The 17,380-nt window shown below is 56.7% G+C and overlaps 1 protein-coding gene across 1 annotated transcript; it reads right to left on the bottom strand.

Annotated features, from left to right (window-relative positions):
* Window positions 1-1,734: 1,734 nt before the first annotated feature.
* Window positions 1,735-6,487, bottom strand: SDC1 (syndecan 1). Its single transcript, XM_010840523.1, has 4 exons — window positions 6,186-6,487; window positions 4,782-5,254; window positions 4,038-4,182; window positions 1,735-3,901 (listed from the first exon to the last, which is right to left on the bottom strand). The coding sequence occupies exons 1-4, from the start codon at window positions 6,247-6,249 to the stop codon at window positions 3,732-3,734; spliced, it is 852 nt and encodes a 283-aa protein (XP_010838825.1). The 5' UTR covers window positions 6,250-6,487; the 3' UTR covers window positions 1,735-3,731.
* Window positions 6,488-17,380: the final 10,893 nt, after the last annotated feature.

The raw sequence follows: 17,380 nt of genomic DNA on the forward strand, positions 1-17,380 counted from the left end.
AGGACAAAACCCAAGAGGCAAGCAGGGCACAAAATGCAATTTCAAGCAGAAACCGGCTGCAAGTTAAGAAGGCGACGCAAGCCATCTAAGAGAAGACGGCTCATTAGTTTAGAAAATAGCTTGAAAGAACTCGGTGGAAATGCAATGGGTCCCCCGTCCCCACACAATATACGCACACACACGTGTGAGTGTGCACACACACACACCTGGGCCACGTGGACGTGATCTAAAGGTGAGGGGAAAATGAAATAGGGCTCAACCGCTCCATTCTCAGGCATGAGGGGCAGGGTGAGGAATCTCGGGAAAGCAGAAAAGACGTCTGAGGATAGATGGGCGGAGAAATTGCTTGAGGTCGGGACGCTAAAGGAACCACTTCACAATTTCCTTTCTTCACTGTTCCTCTCAAGCACCCAGTAAAGCCTGTTTGACAGCACCACCCACTCCTGGAAGTGCCCTGGGGAGGGGGTGACCCAGGGCGAGCACAGCACCCGAAGGGAATCCGCAGAGCAAGAGGAGAGTGCCGGGGTGTGGTGGGGGTGGGGGTGGGTGCAGTTTCGCCCATTTGAACATGAGGGAAGCAGGTGGCTCAGGAGGCTGGAGTCTTGGCACCCTGCTCGTCCCACATTGGTGGGGGGTGCGGAATTCGTCCTCCCCCACCGGACTGTCACCGGGTCACCACTGTGGGCTCAGGGGCCAGGTAGCCAGCATCTAAACCTGAGTTCACTGCTCACCAGCATGCAGTTGTGGGCAGGAGCTTCCCCTCCACACAGCAGGCTCTGTCTGCAAAGTGAGGGTCATCCATAGAAGTGCGTCTCCAAAATGGTTGAAGAGCTGACCCTGGTGGATGAAATCACCCAGCCGCTAGGGCCAGCAGTGTCCGGCCCTCAGTTAAAAGTACTAACATCCAGGCGGCCAGTTCTGTACCTGTGCCCTCACCGTCCAGCCCAGGGACAGGCAGAAAATAGGCACTTGGTGCCCTTGGTGTTTGTTGAATGAATGAGGACTTTGTCTCTGCCTCTGAACCCTTCAAGCAGAGTAGAAATTCTCTCTGCAAAGCCACCCTGCGTCTGCAGTCCCTGCCCCACCGGCAGGTGCAGGGCCCCGGGAGCAACGGCCTCCCCCACTCCCTGTGTCCCCAGGACACACCCGGGTTCTGGGGTTCAGGGTCAGCACCTGGAGCCAGAGAGCAGGTCAGGTGCAGGCGGGGATACCTGCTGTGGAAGGGCACCTAAGGGACTGGGTGGGCATCAGCAGCCTGGGGGACACTCTGAGTAACGGGTGGGTGGGCGGGCGGCTCAATGCCTTTACGATACTAGGGCTCCTGCAGTGTGCTGCGTTTTCCCAACTCCCCAGATCTCTCCTGTAGTTTTTCTCCAACTCTTCTAGACCTTTGGCACTGAGACCGTTTGCTGGTGAGTTTCCAAGAGTTGTGCGACAATGAGCAAACAAAGCAGGCAGCGAACTTTGAGTCAGGAGGGAGCTTTGTGTCCTTGGAGAACGGAACAATCCAGGAGAGGCTGGGCAGGGGAGACGAAGGCCTGGGAGGAGGCGAAAGGAAGGCCCGGCCTGCTGCGGGGCTGGGGGGGACGAGGGCAGAGGTGGACATAGCTTCCCTCACAGCGAAGGGGGCCGGTGCTCACCCCTCCACAGCACAGAGCCAGGCTCCCCACAAGAAGGGGACAGGCAAGGATGTTGCCAGGCCAAGAGGAGATTCAATCACCATCACAGCCAGAATGACAAGTACCGTTTATTACAGTTACATGAATGGGCCCAGTCACTGGCCGAGTGCCATCCCATGGGCCCACAGAGATGAGCACAGTCACAACCCCTTCCCCGTCCCCGAGTCGTGTCCAGTCATACACTCCAGGCACAAAGTCCCCGTACGGAACACAAGGCACGGGTCCCCTTCGTCGGGCAGGGGTGTCTCTCCAAGTCTTGGACGGTCCCCTCTTGGAGAAGCCAACAGAGCAGCTGGAACATTGTCAAATTAAATAAGCAAGCACAGGAGTTCCCAGGAGCCAGGGCTGGGACGGGGGTGGGGTGGGGTGGGGGGTTGTCTCTGGTCCCAGCAAAGGTGTGAGAAAAGGAACATCCAAGGTGTCTGAGAGGCAGGCCTTGGCTCCAGGCCTCCGTGGGGCCCATGGCCTCCGATCAAGCTGGATTGGGGCTGACACAGCTTCGTCACCATTTAGGAGATGTTCTTTCGAACTTGGCAACACAGAAATTTACATCAGGCCTTGTACAACCTTGGCAGAACCCGCCAAGGTCCAGAAGAAGTTGAGAAAAAACAACAACACAAAAAAACCAAACAAACAAGAGGTGCTCTGGCCTCCGAATCCCTCCCCATGGGAAAGACAAAGCACAGAGCTTTTAGCCAAGTTTCCCAATATTGTTGGCATTTAGAGAAAAGGCTGGTCAAACATACAACCAGCGCAGAAAGAAGTGAAGGCAGTAGAGTTCACATGACTACTTTATATTAAAGTTTATTACATTTGGAAAATCTACTGTACAGGGAAAAACCCATTGGATTAAATAGAGTTTTGCCAAAAGCAAAAGACTATTACTCTTTGGAATATTCCTGATTCCGGCCCACAGTCAGGCTACAGGAGCTAATCAAAAGTGAGCCTGGTCCATCCGTGGGGCAGCTCAGTGCCAGGTGTACCCAAGACGTCTCTTGTCACTTTACAGGAGAAAGTGTCCCCAAGAAATGGCATCAAAGGAAAGGCTTGGTCTACAGGAGATTCTCTGGGCCCAGCGCCATCTCTCCCACCCTAGAGTTGTCTCTCCTTGATCTTCCCCAGCCTGAGACATCAGGATTCAATTTTACAGGGGCCTCCCCAGTATCGTAGTCGCCCAGGCCATGGCCCCGGCCCCAAGTTCATGGACACAGGAAGGACTGCTCCAAGAGGTGACCACCCATGGGAGCCGGGATGGGCCAGCCCACCAATGAGGCCACCCGACAGACATTCCATACCCTGTTGCACACGTGAGCGATAAACTCAGACAAGACACAAACTAACCTAGACATTGGCTCCTGGATTTGGTTCTCCTAGTCAAAAAAAAAAGAAAAAAGAAAAAGTCTTCTTAAAAACCCTGATGCTGTCTCCTGACTGTAGATTAGGGAAGAAAGATGGGGAATAACCAAATCGACTTACTTAACTTACCTCAGAAGTAACAAAGCCTACTGGGCTATGAACAAAGAAACTAGAGGAAAAACATGTGCAAAAACAAGTTGACATCTAAGTTAGACCTCCCCACGAAACAAAGTGAATTCTGACGGAGCCCTGACCTCCTGGCCCTGCTACTCGGCAGGACACGCCCCCAGGCCTGCTGGTGTCTACCAGTAAGTGCTACAGACGTGTCCACCCTCAGCCACAGCATCTTCGTCCAAAGCAGCAGGGTCCCCTTCTCTCCAGAGCTGGGCCTGCTTCAGCTTGGAGAAATTGAGTCAGCGTGGCAGGATGCCAGGTGCTGTCTGCAGTGGAAAAGTCAGTCGTTCGCGAGAAAGCCCTTGTGCCCAAGTCTCCAGGCAGAAGTCAGAGAGAGAAGCAGAGGTGAGGTCCCCTCCCCGGCGGGCCCAGAACTCCGTGGGCAAGGGGAGACGCCAGCGGGGCTGGGCGCTCCAGGGAGGTGGCATGGTGGCAGGGATGCAGGTCTGCAGTTCTTCACAGAAGAGGCGAGTGGGGGGCGTCTAGCAAGTGGCAGGGAGAGGGGAGAGGTGTCCCCCCACATCAGGCGTAGAACTCCTCCTGCTTAGTGGGCTTCTGGTAGGCCCCGCCATTGGCTTGTTTTGGCTCCTCCAAGGAGTAGCTGCCCTCGTCCTTCTTCTTCATCCGGTACAGCATGAAACCCACCAAGCACACGGCAAAGATGAGCCCCACGAGGCCTCCAGCAATGACCCCTGGATGGGCAGGGAGGAGGACAGAGGCCGGCTCGGCTCAGCTGCTCCTGGGGGCTGAGTGGCAGCCCTGCCAGTGATAAAGACAGCATTCCCCTCCCCCAACCTCCATCACCCACCCACTGGAGAGAAAACTCACCTCCCAGGACTTCCTTCCGATCCAGGAGGCCCTGTGAGGCCCCCGTAGCCCCCGTGGCCTCAGGATCCTCCGGGGCTCCATTCCGTGAGCCAGGTTCCACTGCGGCCCCGGCCGCATTCTCCCCGGACAAGTCGAAGGTGAAGTCCTAGGAGAGGGCAGGAAAAGGACCAGGTGGATGGCCACAGACGAAGCTGCACCCAGGTCCATTTCCAGCTTCCCTGGTCACCCCTGCCACCAGCTCTAGACGCGCACACCCGAACCCAGACCTCCCTGGACCCGGAGGTCAGGTCCCTCTGGCCACATCACACTGGACCCTACCGGACTGTGGCCGAGGCACCACGTCCAGTGATGCAAAGCACATTTTATATGAAAATAAATAGGCTCATTTCAGCATAATGTGTACACTGCCATGATGCTCTAAGATGAAAAGCAAGACCTGGGAGAGCTTTCCCTCTTGTCCCAGGAGCATATGCTGGGGAAGCCCTCTTGAAGGGCCTTGAAGGGCCCTCTAGCTCTGGTCTACTTAGTCTGTCCCACCGCAGGCTCAGCCCTGTGGGCAGGCGGGGGATGGGACCTTGGGATCTTGTCTTCACGGTGAGGATTACATGCTCATAGAGTACAAGGGGTCGGGTGTGCCAGGGGACCAGGCCAGCACCCTGCACCCAGTGCACTGTGCCCCACAAGGCACTAGGGCCACCCAATGTCCCAGGAAACGCAGAGGATGACAGCGGGCCTGACACCTACCTGCTCCCCAGAGCCCTCTCCCACTGGGATCTGGGTGGAGGGGTCCTCCTCAGCCGCCTTCTCAGTGGCAGGAGGACCTCCCTCCTCCACGTGGGGCCTGTGCGGCTCCATACGGCCCCGGCCTGTGGGAGCCGAGGTCTCATGGTGGTCGGGCTGCACGTCCCTGTGCGGATGGGAGGTGGCGGGTCCTGGGGCCATGGTGGCTCTGGCTGTGGACACGCTGTGAGTGGTCGGGTGCAGTGTGGTCTCACTGGGTGGGTGGGTGGCCTCCTTCTGGGCGGTGAGGCCAGGCTCCACCTCTGCCAGGAGCACTGCCCTGCCCCCCTCAGGCTGCTCTCCGGTTGGCAGGATGGTGGTGGAGGCGGCGATGGCATCTGGGCTGGTGGGCTCTGGAGCCGTGGCTGTGGTCGTCACGGGCCCCAGGTCCTTCCAGGTGGAGGGCGTGTGTGATGAGGTGATATCTGGCAAAGCACCTGCAGGGCCAGAAGCAGAGCTTGTGGCATCAGGGAGCCCCCGAACATCAAGACCAGCCAAGCTCAGACCCCGGCTCTGACTCCCAGGCCAGCACAGCAAGGTTTTCTTCCCATGAGAAGCCGTGGGGCAGAGCTGTGTGTGCATGCTAAGTCGCTTCAGTTCTGTCTGACTCTGTGCCATCCTATGGACCAGCTAGGGCTAGGAAAGCTGCCCTTTTCTGCTGCATCTGGAAGGGGGTTTCCTGCCACTGCTGAAGCCTGCTCCCTGGGCGGAGGGGTGGGACACATCCTCAGGGCCCTGAACACCTTATCCCCAGCACACACCCACTTGGCCCTCCCTGCTCCACTCACTCTCCCTCCAGAAACGCCCAGGTTCCCAAGAACAGAGGCCTGTGTCTTACCTCCCAGCTCCAAGGCCCCCTTGCCTAGGCCACTTTCCCCAAGGATGACTGTAGCCTCCCCTTCTGAGGTCTAGTTCAAGAGCACCTCCTCTGGGAGGTCTCCCTGACCACCTCCAGTTCAAGGATTTTACTGCCTCAGGGAAATGGGAAAAGAGGGAAGATAAAGGAACATTTGTGGACGATCTGTACTCCCACCAGATCTGTGTAGCCTCACGGCTCCCAACAACCTTATAAAGTCAAGATGTTATTCCCATTGTTCAGATGAAAAAATAGAGGTTTGGAGAAGTTAAAAAAAAAAAATCCTTTCAAAGGTTCCCCAGCGAGTTAAAAAGGAGAACATGAGCCCAAGTCTGTCTGCGGCAGGCAGCCCCCCTGGGAATCTACACCCTGCCCTCCCAAGCCACACGTGTTTTCTCCTTGCAGCATGGACCCAGTTCTCATTCCTGGCATAACCTTTCAGGCCCAGCCTGATCACCACCCTCAGCCCACGGCCTGCTGACATCCTAGAGGGGGCCCTCACGTCCACTCACCTGCGCCCGAGCCAGAGAAGTTGTCACTGTCGTCCCCAGAGCCATCCTGATCTTCGGGGGGCATGTTTACGGCCACACTGTGCTGGAAAAAGATCAGGGAAGGATAAGAGTGGAGTGTTCACTGGGGCCTGCTAGTCCAGGGTCCCCATCCTAGGCAGCTGAATGCTGTACCCAAACACACACCCCACACACAGCACAGAAAGAAGCCCTCAGCTCTAGAGGGCAGTCCTCTGGTTCCCCCACACACCCCCTAACGCTATGATGACACAGCCCTGGGCAGGTACTGGGGGTGCAGAAACCCGCAAACTGGGGGCAAGGCCCTTGCCTCAAGAAGCTCGGTCTACCGAGGGAGCCCCAGAACTCAGAGGAGCAGACAGATGACACCATTACTGGAAACCCAGCGGTGGCCTCTGTGGGACCACAGCCCACCCTACCCTGAGAATCAGGTCCTGGAGGCCGCTGGCCAGGGGGCTTCAGGGTTCAAGAGTGGGGCTTTCAAGGGGCCCCTGGAAACAACATTACAACCCCCTGGCTCCAAGGAGGCCATCCCCAGGCATGCTGAGCATCAAGCTGCAGACCCCGAGGGCGCCACGGGGGCAGGGGTGGGGGCAGCGAGGATGGGCATGGAGTAAGTCGTCTGTGCTGAGACAGGGCCTGCCCACGCAGGACAGCCCCCAGGCCTGGCCATGATGCTTGGTCACACACTCAGCCCATTTTCTCATTCACAGGAGAAACTGGGTCCCTCCCTCTTGGGGAAGGAAGGACAGAGCATCCATCAAGCTGAGGACAGATGAGGCTGATCTAGAAGGGGCCCTGGGCTAAGGAGGCAAATGGGCCGTGGGCCTGGGGTGGGTCCTGTGTGCAAACAGCCACCCCAGGGAAGCTGCCTGCCTGGGGCCAAGCCCAACAGGCTGCAGGCGCCAAAGTGAACACTCAGACCCAGGCCCTGAGGCAAGGGGCCGCTCCAGCAAGACCAGGGAGTGGGGCCAGGTGAGGACATTGAACTGGCCAGGGCAGAAACCCAGTCGGGGGCGGGGGGGGACCACGCCCACCCCTAACTCTGCCTCCAGGAGAACAGGTGAGGAAGGGAGAACCCAGCAGCCAGGTGGCAAGAAGAGTAGCCTTAAGTATCCTGTGCAGCAATAAGACTTTGACCCAAATGACCCTGTGCAGCAGTCCCAATAAATGAGCGGCCAGAACAAAAAATAAATGAAGAAGTGGGACAGTGTAGTTCAGAGCACATGGGCTTTTGCAAACCCCCTGACCTCTGCCCCTTACTAGCTGAATGGCCCTGAGGACACAGTAAACCTCTTACAGCCTCAGTCTTCCCATTTGTAAAACGGGAACAGTAGTAATATCAAAACCCCACATGTGCACGCTAAGTCGCTTCATTTGTGTCCGACTCTTTGTGACCTTATGGACTGTAGCCCACCAGGCTCCTCTGTGCATGGGATTCTCCAGGCAAGAATACTGGAGTGGGTTGCCATGCCCTTCTCCAGAGGATCTTCCCAACCCAGGGATCAAATACACATCTCCTGCGGTTCCTGCACTGCATGTGGATTCTTTACCACTGAGCCACTGGGGAAGCCTATCTACATGCCAGGATTGTTGCAAAAGTTCAATAAGGTTATACACAAAATAGAACCTAACAGAGCCTGGTTCACAGTGGTGAACCCACCACCCAAGCATCCCACCAACAGTGTCTCTAACTTGCTCCCCGCTCTAACTTGGGGAGCAAGAGCCACTCGGCATGGGAAAGAGGATTCTGGGGCCTGTCCAGGAAGAGGAGGGCTGGAGGTGGGTAGGGTTTTAGGAGAAGACGGGGCAGAAGGGAGCCAGTACGTAGGCAGCTCTGTGCAAACTTGTCAGAGGGCAGGCCCCGCCCAAGGCTGGGCTCCAGGGAACTGGCCTCCTCAGCCCAAGAGGCCTCGCCAGGTCCTAGCCACGGGCCACGGGGCCGCCCTCTTGAGTGGGGCAGAGCAGGAAGGGACAGACAAGACCTTTGGCCTCCTGAGGCAGAGCTAGACCAGGTGGAAGCTCCGTCCAAGGGCCCAGGTCCGAGGGAAGCTTCAGACACGTGTAGAAACTATGAGGCTAGAAATACCACTGAGCTTCCTTTGAAAGTACAAAACCCACACTGTACTTCAGCCCCCCAAGAAGAAGATTTTGGCCACTCTGTCTGAGCTGCCACGGCCCATTCACAATACATAGATTCTACCTGCACCCTGGGCCACGTCCTGTGTGTATTGTCCCCTGGGGTGCTTCAAACACCTGCCCTGCCTCCATGGAGCTTTAAAGCTGCCCTGGGCTCCTGGAAGGCTACCCCGCTTCAGTAACAAAGAACCCTGCCCCTCAGGCAGGTGCAGAGTGGGTATCCCCATCCTGACATGCTGCTGCCCCAGGCCCCCAGCAGATGCTCCCGACAGGACAGCTTGAGGGGGACAAGCATTCAGGGGACCCCATCCACCCACACTCACTCACTGAGACCCCCCACTTTCACCCAACACCCTTGAAGATCTGGAGGAGACCCTAGGTGGTGACGCTCCATTTCCCACCCTTGGAGAGAAAGCTGGAGCTGGAGCTGGGGGCCAGGGCTGCAGCCACACCAGCCTGGACCACACGACATGAAGCAGAAGGCAGCATCCCCGGGGCCAGGCCCTTTTTCACGGACGGGGCCTCTGAAGCCCACAGAGAGCACAGTGCACTGAGAGAGACCCCGTCCACCTTGGAGGCGCGGGCAAAACCAAGGAGGCCCCGCCTCTCACCTACACAGAGGCCCCGACAGGTTAGCAGTTTCCCAAGAGAAGGGTTTCTCTCAGGACGAGATAAGACTTTGGATTGGCCCAGTCCCTAAAAACAATTTGTTTCCTCATCTTGGCTGGGCTTATCCCACTGCGATCTTGTTTACACAACAAGCTCTTAAGCAAACACTTTCTCCCCTGAAACCGGCTCCCAGGCCTCAGGGCAGCCTCTTGCCCTTTTGGGCTGGGTCTCCACTGAGGGGATGGGCCTCAGTGACCTCCCAGACCTCCAGCATGAGCCTCCCTGTGACAGCTGCAGCTCCCTGGGGAGGAAATCAGCAGAAACTGCTGAGGTTGATCTTGCCTCACCAGGTGCCGGCTGACACCAGAGGTTGGGAGACTTCTGGTTTCACTCAGCGGCCAGGCCATGCTATGGGCCTGTGGTCAGCTGCCTCCAGGGCCCAAAATAGGGCTCTCCCGGGCATGGCCTCTTGACGCTGCCCTGAGACCACTTGGCCAAAACGCAGGTATGCCAGGGGCAGGTCGGCCCAGTTTGGAACCTCAAGCAGCCTGGGAAGACAAAAGGGAGCCAGCCAGACCTCTAATGAAGCCTTTAGCCTCTGTAAGGCCCAGAAAACCAGTTTTTCACACAACAAATCAAAAGCCCTATGAGTAGGTCTAGACGGTCACACAGTCTGCTCAAAGGCAGACTTAGTCTGCTGAATCTGGTCCTTCCCACCACCAGCACAGACCCTGAAAGCCCAGGGCCTGAAAGGCCAAAGCCAGGTGTGGCGGGGCGTCTGGGGCAGATAGATACACAGGGGCTAGGGCACAGGAAGCCTGAAGGGAATAGCCAGCCCACCTCGTCTCGGCCATGCTGGTCTTCAGGCCACACCGAGGCTGTGAGAGGAGCACCCACCTCCCCCGCCCCCCGAGAGAGGACTTGGGGTTAGGGCTCTGGGAGAGCAGGACAGGGAGTATGAAAGGAGAACCTGGTCTCTTGACACTGGAAGTATTTTCCATCCCTTTCCTCCTGTTAGCCTTTGATTTGAGGCAGGCAGGGCTGAGATTTGGCCTCTCCTGAGATAAGGTGGGCTCTTGCCCATGGCCACCAGGCAGTGAAGTGTCTGCACACTCACAGGCAGGGCTTGTACCCCTCGTCTGCCATCTCTCTCCCTCTGCCCTGCCCCAGAGGACCACATTCCCTGATAGCTCAGCTGTTTTAAGGGAAACTTGCCTAAGTCTCTTCCCTGGTGGCTTAGATAAAGAATCTGCCTGTAATGCGGGAGACCTCTGGGTTCGATCCCTGGGTTGGGAAGATCCCTTGGAGAAAGGAATAGCAACCCACTCCAGTATTCTTGCCTGGAGCATTCCATGGACAGAGGGGCCTGGCCAGCTATAGTCCATGGGGTCGCCAAGAGTTGGACATGACTGAGTGACTTTCACTTCACTTGCCCAAGTTTCTACAATGTTCTGCAGGCCCCAGGAGTCCTGGGATGCGCACGTGTTCCTCACCAAGTAAGGGTTCCCAACCCCTGCCCAGCAGCTGAGACCCAGGTGCTGGTCCAGCTTCAGAGGTGCAGAGGGGACGGCATGGCCAAGCAAGGGTCAGGATCATCAGGAGTGGAGGGTCTTCATCACCAGGCTGCCTGCCATTCCCAAGAGCAAGTCAGGAGTCTGGCAGGCAGGCAGCCCCCAGGCAGAAGACTGGCAGAGAAGCTTCGAGAAGGCAGCCTCAAGGGGAATTCCCTTCTGGTCCAGTGGTTGGGACTCCGTGCTTCCGTTATAGGAGGCACTGGTTCCCTCAAGCCCACTCCTGCCATCTCTCACCCGCAACTGGCCATAGGAGGGCCTGGAGCTGTGTGACAGCATTCCTCCAAGACACCTTGCTGCTAAGTCGCTTCAGTCGTGTCCGACTCTGTGCGACCCCATAGACGGCAGCCCACCAGGCTTCCCTGTCCCTGGGATTCTCCAGGCAAGAACACTAGAGTGGGTTGCCATTTCCTTCTCCAATGCATGAAAGTGAAAAGTGAAAGTGAAATCGCTCAGTCGTGTCCGACTCTGTGCGACCCCACGGACTGCAGCCTACCAGGCTCCTCCGTCCATGGGATTTTCCAGGCAAGAGTATTGGAGTGGGGTGCCATTGCCAAGACACCTTAGGCATGTGCATAAAAGTTCCTTGGGACAATCATACATCGGGATACCAAGTGGGCATCTCAGATATTCAGGTGAGGGGCTTCTACTTCCAGGCTGACCACAGAGGTTGCCCATTCTGGCCCCTGACCCTTGCCACCCCATCAACCCATAGCCACCAGGTCCAAAGATTATGGTTTCCAACCCACACCCTGAATCACTAACATGTCACCCACTGCTTGATTTGAGTGATGGATAAACACAAATCCTTTAAAAGCTGAGGTCACACGAGAAAAGTACAATATTATGCAAGGTCACAGATTTTGACAGTGAAGAGGGTCTTCAACTTCAAAACTCAGGGGACCACCATCCAGGGGTTTGGGGGAGAAGAGAGGGTAAGAAACAGTATGATCTGGACCCTGGTGAGCCTCCAGGGTGCAGCCCCCACTCCAGGAGGCTTCTGGAAGGGGGAGTCGCCCAGGCTGGGGCACAGAGGGTCATCGTGCTGAGGGCACTAGGGGAGGATAGTGAAGCCCACAGCCAGACACCAGAGAGGTCAGCTCTTAGTTCTAAGTCACAACTTCAGCAGCACTGCGGCCTCACTGGTATGGCAGACTGCAGCCAAGTGGGAAAGGGGGGTTTAGGTGTCTGTTGGTTGGAATGCTCTGTGTGGTGACAGAGCTTTGGCCGCCGTGGTGGGAGCTCAGTCCCAGAGCCCACAGGACCAAGTACTGCCCCTTGTCACAGGGCCCAGGTCACGGACTTCCCCAAGCAGCCAGCCTCGGTGCCAGCTCCAGGGCTGAGGACAGGGGGTGGGAGGCCAAACTGGTTCCATAAGCCCAGGTTGAGGGGAGAAGAGAGGGTAAGAACGTACTTTTCTTACATTTCATGAGAATGAACGTACATTTCATGAGAAAACGTACTTTTCTCATGAGGCGGCCCTACAATCATGCTGGGATAAACACTCCTCATCCCATCCCATCAAAATCCCACACAACAGCAGGCATTCTCGAGAGGCTTAAATGAGTTTCATGGTTTTTTTTTAATCTTTTTTTTTTACCAGTTTCTTGGTCAGATCTATGGATCTAAGAGTGGGGAAAAAAAGCTTATTTTTCCAACCCCACACAATTCTTGGGGGCTGAATTGTGTAAGCTACAGAATCCCAGCTGTCATCCCTAACCTGTGCAGCAGGATGCCAAAGTGGCCAGAGGGGAGATTCACACCATCACCTGCATTCAGGCTGGGGGCTCTCTTCTTTAACGTCCCTAAGAACTACCAGGAGACTGCTGGAGAGGAAGTCTTCTGAGCTCCATCCCTAAGGTGGATTTGGGGGTTGGGGGCAAAGGCCTAGGACTCTGCACGTTACAAGCTCCAGCTGCTGTAAGCGGTCTGCAGACTGCATGTGGAGAGCAATAGTCTGGACAGGAAAAGGTCTCACTGGGAGTGGGCTGGAGGAGATAAGACCCCCCACTCAGGGCCAGGGTTCAAAGAAGAGGTACCAAGTAGCCCTCAAAACACGCCCTAGGGGCCAAGTGATCTGAGAAAGCTCTAGAACGTTCTCCCTACACCTCTGATATACCCATTCTCTGTAGTCAGTACACCATGGTGCCTGCTTGGTCTGCAGAAGCTTCACCACAGAGTTGAGAGGATGCCTTCAATCCCAGGAGTGCAAGAAGCAGGAAACAAAGACAAGCCAGACTCTTCTGTCCTGAAGCTGGGCTGGGGCTCCGTCCTGCCTGCCTGGGGCTGAGCAGGGCCCCCTCGGCTCTCCAGGCAGCTCTCATCTGGTCAGCTGGCCAGATGCAGGCTGAAACCAGCAGTGCAGTCAGTGACTCTGCTTTCCCTCATCAGAGGGATCATTTGCACCCCTTCGGTTAGCCCAGGCTCACACAACCTATGCACAGACCACGCAGGCCAAATCCAGAGCATCTTGAATCAAGGCTCTCAGAGAAACGACCACAGCGAAGGATGTCAGAAGGGAAAGAGCCCTGATAAGGGAGCCACCCCAGGCTGAGATTCCTTTGCTGGGTGACCTGGGCCTCTGCCGTCTCTCTGGACCTCATTCCCATCCGGATAACAGAAGGGGTTCAGAGCTTGAAGAACCCTAAACCTTCTTAGGGTCCTGACAGGCTAGGCTGGGATCTGCAGCCCCAATTCATCGTGAGTGAGGCCAGAGTGGGGGCAGGGGGTGATAAGCTGGCCACAGCCAGCCACGTAGGGGTGGGTTAGAGGGGCAGGCCTGCAGACCAGGGCTCCCCCTGCCCGGGATGTCACAGTGGTGGATAAATCACTTCCTCTCTGAAGGCTTCTTCCCTAAATTGGAAGCTGTGCTGCAGGGGACATGTGCTTAGGCATCGAAGGGATTCAGATCTCCCGGCTTTGGCCTCAAGACCTTGAAACCTTCCCCCTCGCCTCTCCACTTCCAGGAGGGAGGGGCCCCGTCGGTGCCTCGGGACAGCATCAGCATTTCCAGCCTGACAGGCACCACGATTTATCAACTCACCAGGAACCAAGTCAAGCTGGGACCTGCCGAGGGGTGATGGGTACGGCCCAAAACAGGAGGGGCCCCCGGAACAGACAGGCGGGGAAGAGGGTGCTTCTGCTGCTCTCACCCTGAGATCGTGCTTCTGTCAGGGCACCAACAGAGCCCCGAGGAGGAGTGCCTTACAGGGGGACCTCCGGGGCACGCACCCCTTACCACCCCCCGACCCCAACAACCCCACCTCAGCCATTCCCACCCTGCCACTAGGAGACAGACCTCAGTCCTCTGGGGGATTCCAGGGCAGGGCTGGGGTGCAGGATACCGCCCGTACTTGGCTTAAAGACCCCCTCTGCAGTAGCACGTCCTGCAGGGCACTGCGTGTCAGGACTTTCAGAAGGGGGACCCAAGGTCAGGTCAGAGGCTGGGTGTGGGGCCATGGAGCTGGGAGACCAGTTCCTCGGCTTTCCTCCACCTGCCAGAACCTGGGCCAGGCAGGGTAGGATTCCACTCAGGCATTGAGCAAGGCCAGCCTGGCCCAGCCCGCATCCATGCCTGCTGCTGCCCCAGGATCCAGACAAGGGGGTGGGCAGGGGAAAGGGACCAGACCCAGAGCTGGAAAAGCTGGGCTCTTCTTCCAACTCACTGGGTGACCTTGAAGAGACACCTTGCCTCAGGCAGCCCCTCTGCAGAGCAGGGGCTTGGCTGAAAGGCAGCAAGAGGGCTCCGAGACCCAGGTCTGTGGCCAAGGAGTCAAGGCCCACCCTGGAGGGGCAGCCAACCCCCAAGAGGGACTCAGCAGTGAGGGGCACTTGATCAGAGCGATTCAGGGTCACCCCTCTCCACTGTCCCAGAGGGTGATGGCCTAGACAGGAGGCTGGAGATGTCCCAAACCAAAGTGACTCTGGGCATGGCAACTGTCAACCCACAGGGACAGAGGGAGCAGTCCAGACTCCCACAGGCTCTTCCCTCCTCGGCTCAGGCTGTCTCAATGAGACAGCTAAGGGCAGAAAGCTCATGGCAGGATCCCCGAGTCGTGCCTGCCGCCCTCCACCCCCACCCCATGAAGGCCCCTCAAACTGCTCTCTGGCTGATTAATCCCCAAACTGAGCCTGGCCTGGGGACCTGACACCTCTGGCATGGGCTTCAAGAGCCATCCTCCGCCTACTCCAGCTAAATAAAGTGTCCTCAGGTTTCAAGGAGGCAGAAACTTGCAGCTTTTGACACACCTGCAGCCAGACAGGGCTCCAGCTGTGGGGATGAGGTGGGGGAGGGGGTGACGGGGGAGCACTTTATCCCCCAGATCTCCCCAGTGTGCAGTTGACCATCCCATTTAAGATGCAAATGCCTCTAGGAGGGCTGAAGGGCGCTAGAGACTCACAGGAGAGCAGAAATCAGCTCTAGAGGGAAGGACAGTCTGGCACTAGGGCACTGGGGATGGGCAGGCACTTTGGAAGATGTGAAGGGATTGCAGAAAGGAGGCTGAAAGATGCCAAGAGCACATTTTTTAACCTGTGTCAGAATGCTGTTGCCAGCCAACCCCACACCCAAGAAAGGAGGATGAAATTCCCTTTGCTCCTGCTTAAGTCACAGGTGTACATGGCTTCTCCTCCCACGTCCAGAAGGAGAATGGGCCAGTCTGGGAACCTGTCTCTGGGATCAAGCAGGAGGCAGACCAAGTAGGCACTAAGGCTACTCGAAGCCCAGAGACACAGAAAGGTCAGAGTGTCCTTGAAGGATGTCCTACGGCAGAGTGGAGCCAGTACTTTCTGACCTGAATGATGGAAAGAAGAATTTTCAGTGAAAGCCAGGTGCCAATAGGTTGGGCCCTTTCCCCAGACTACTGGTAGGACCCTCCCCTAACCAACAGCAAAGCACCCTGAGCCCCTTCACTGTCAGCCTGCCCTCCTCCAGAGGCTTCTTGATGGCTGGAAGGTGTGCACAACTTCAAATGCCCGGTGCTGAATTCCCAGGCCCTGGCAGCCTCTGCACAAGGTAAGTGCTAAGTTGGTTAAAAGGAGGACTGTGGGACTTCCTTCGTGGTCCAGTGGTTAAGACTCCATGCTTCTGATGCAGAGGGCACAGGTTTGATCCCTGGTTGGGGAAACTAAGATTCCACATGCTTGGAAGCACAGCCAAAAAATTTTTTTAAAAATTATTTTTTAAATAAAAGTTTTAAAGGAGGACAGTGGACTGTAGCCCCAGTCTGAGGAGCTCAGAGAAACCCCAGAAAGTCAAAACACCTGCTCAGGGCTCAAAACAGTTATGGGGCAGAAGGAAGAACCCAAGGATCTGACCTGGGTTTTGGGGGTCACTTGAAAAATAGAAAGATCTGACCTGGGCCTTGGGGCAGAGGTGGGGAGTTGGGGGCGGGGGGCGGGCCAGGGACAGTAATCACAGCTAATACGTCTTGAGTACTATGTGTCAGGTACTAGTCTAAGCACTTTACCTCAGGATGACCTTAGATTCTAGTCCATACCCATCTTACAGATGAGGAAACTAAGGCAAAGGGGTCAAGTCATCTGTCCCAAGGCATACAGCCACTAAAGGGCTTAGAAAGAGGATCTGGGGCCAGGCAGTCTTGCTTAGGACTTCCCTGGTGGCTCAGATGGTGAAGAATCTGCCTGCAAGGCAGGAGACCCAGGTTCAATCCCTGGGTCAGGAAGATTCCCCTGGAGAAGGAAATGGCAACCCACTCCAGTATTCTTGCCTGGGAAATCCCCATGGACAGAGAAGCCTGATGGGCCACAGTCCATGGGAAATCCCCATGGACAGAGGAGCCTGGTGGGCTCTCTGCTGTCGCAAAGAGTCAGGACACAACTGAGCAACAAATACACACAGCCTTGCTCCAGCAGACATGCAGTTAACCACCCCGTCACAGGCAAGATCGAGGGCTCTCTGACTCTCAGGAAGAAAACAGCCATCATTTCCACTGGAAGCAGCACAAGAGGAAGGAAAGAAGACCCTGGCGTGGGGCCTTCCCAGTCCACCCTGCAGCCCAGCCCTGCTCCCAGTCCAAGGCACCACACAGTCCACAGTTCTGCCCACAGGCTACAGTGCCCCACAGCCACAGAGCCCTGCTCAACTGCCCTGAGACCCCACCTGGGTACCTGGGGTCCAGGTTTACCAGACCTCCTGCCACTGCCTGCCAACCCAGCCCACACCTTCCCGGGGCAGGAGCCGGCCCCTGGCAGAGGCTCAGGCAGAAGTGAGCAAAGTCTGGCCTGCCAAGCAAGGCTCATATTTCTGAGAAGGGGCAAAAGCCATGTTTGCAGGCCCTGCTTCGTCAGCACTGGGGTAAGACCAGCCGGTCACTCATGCTGAGTCCAATCCCACACCTGGGCCAGCTCAGACTGCACCCCTGGGGTGCAGGGTCAGTGCCATGGAAGCTCTCTCCAGGGGACTCCCTAAGCAGTGTCAGTCCCAAAGCTCTCCCAGACTTGCTCCTCGGAGGCCAGATGAGGAAGACGCTCCAATCCCACCATATATGGTATTTCACAGGATCTTTCCTGAAGCCCTCCAAAGCAGGACTTGAAAAATCCTGGTTTTATGCAGGAGGAAACTGAGGCTTCAGGGCAGGTGAAGAATCATGAACAAGATGCTACGGAGAAGAGGCGGTGAGCCTGGTGACGGTCGGGGCTGGCCACACTCTGAGGCCTGTGCTCTTTCGGCCTCCACACAACACCTCTCTCTGCTCTGACAGCTGGGAGAGAATAACTGAGGCAGACCAGCCAGCCAGTTCTGGGTCCCACCTTGCCTTCCCAGCTCGAAGGCTTCAGGACCCCAGACAGGGCCCCAGACCTACCTCAAAGGTAGGCAGACTCAGATATTCAGGCTCAGCT

The sequence above is a fragment of the Bison bison genome, unplaced genomic scaffold, assembly GCF_000754665.1.
Source record: "Bison bison bison isolate TAMUID 2011002044 unplaced genomic scaffold, Bison_UMD1.0 scf7180017864145, whole genome shotgun sequence".
NCBI classification, from domain to species: domain Eukaryota; kingdom Metazoa; phylum Chordata; class Mammalia; order Artiodactyla; family Bovidae; genus Bison; species Bison bison.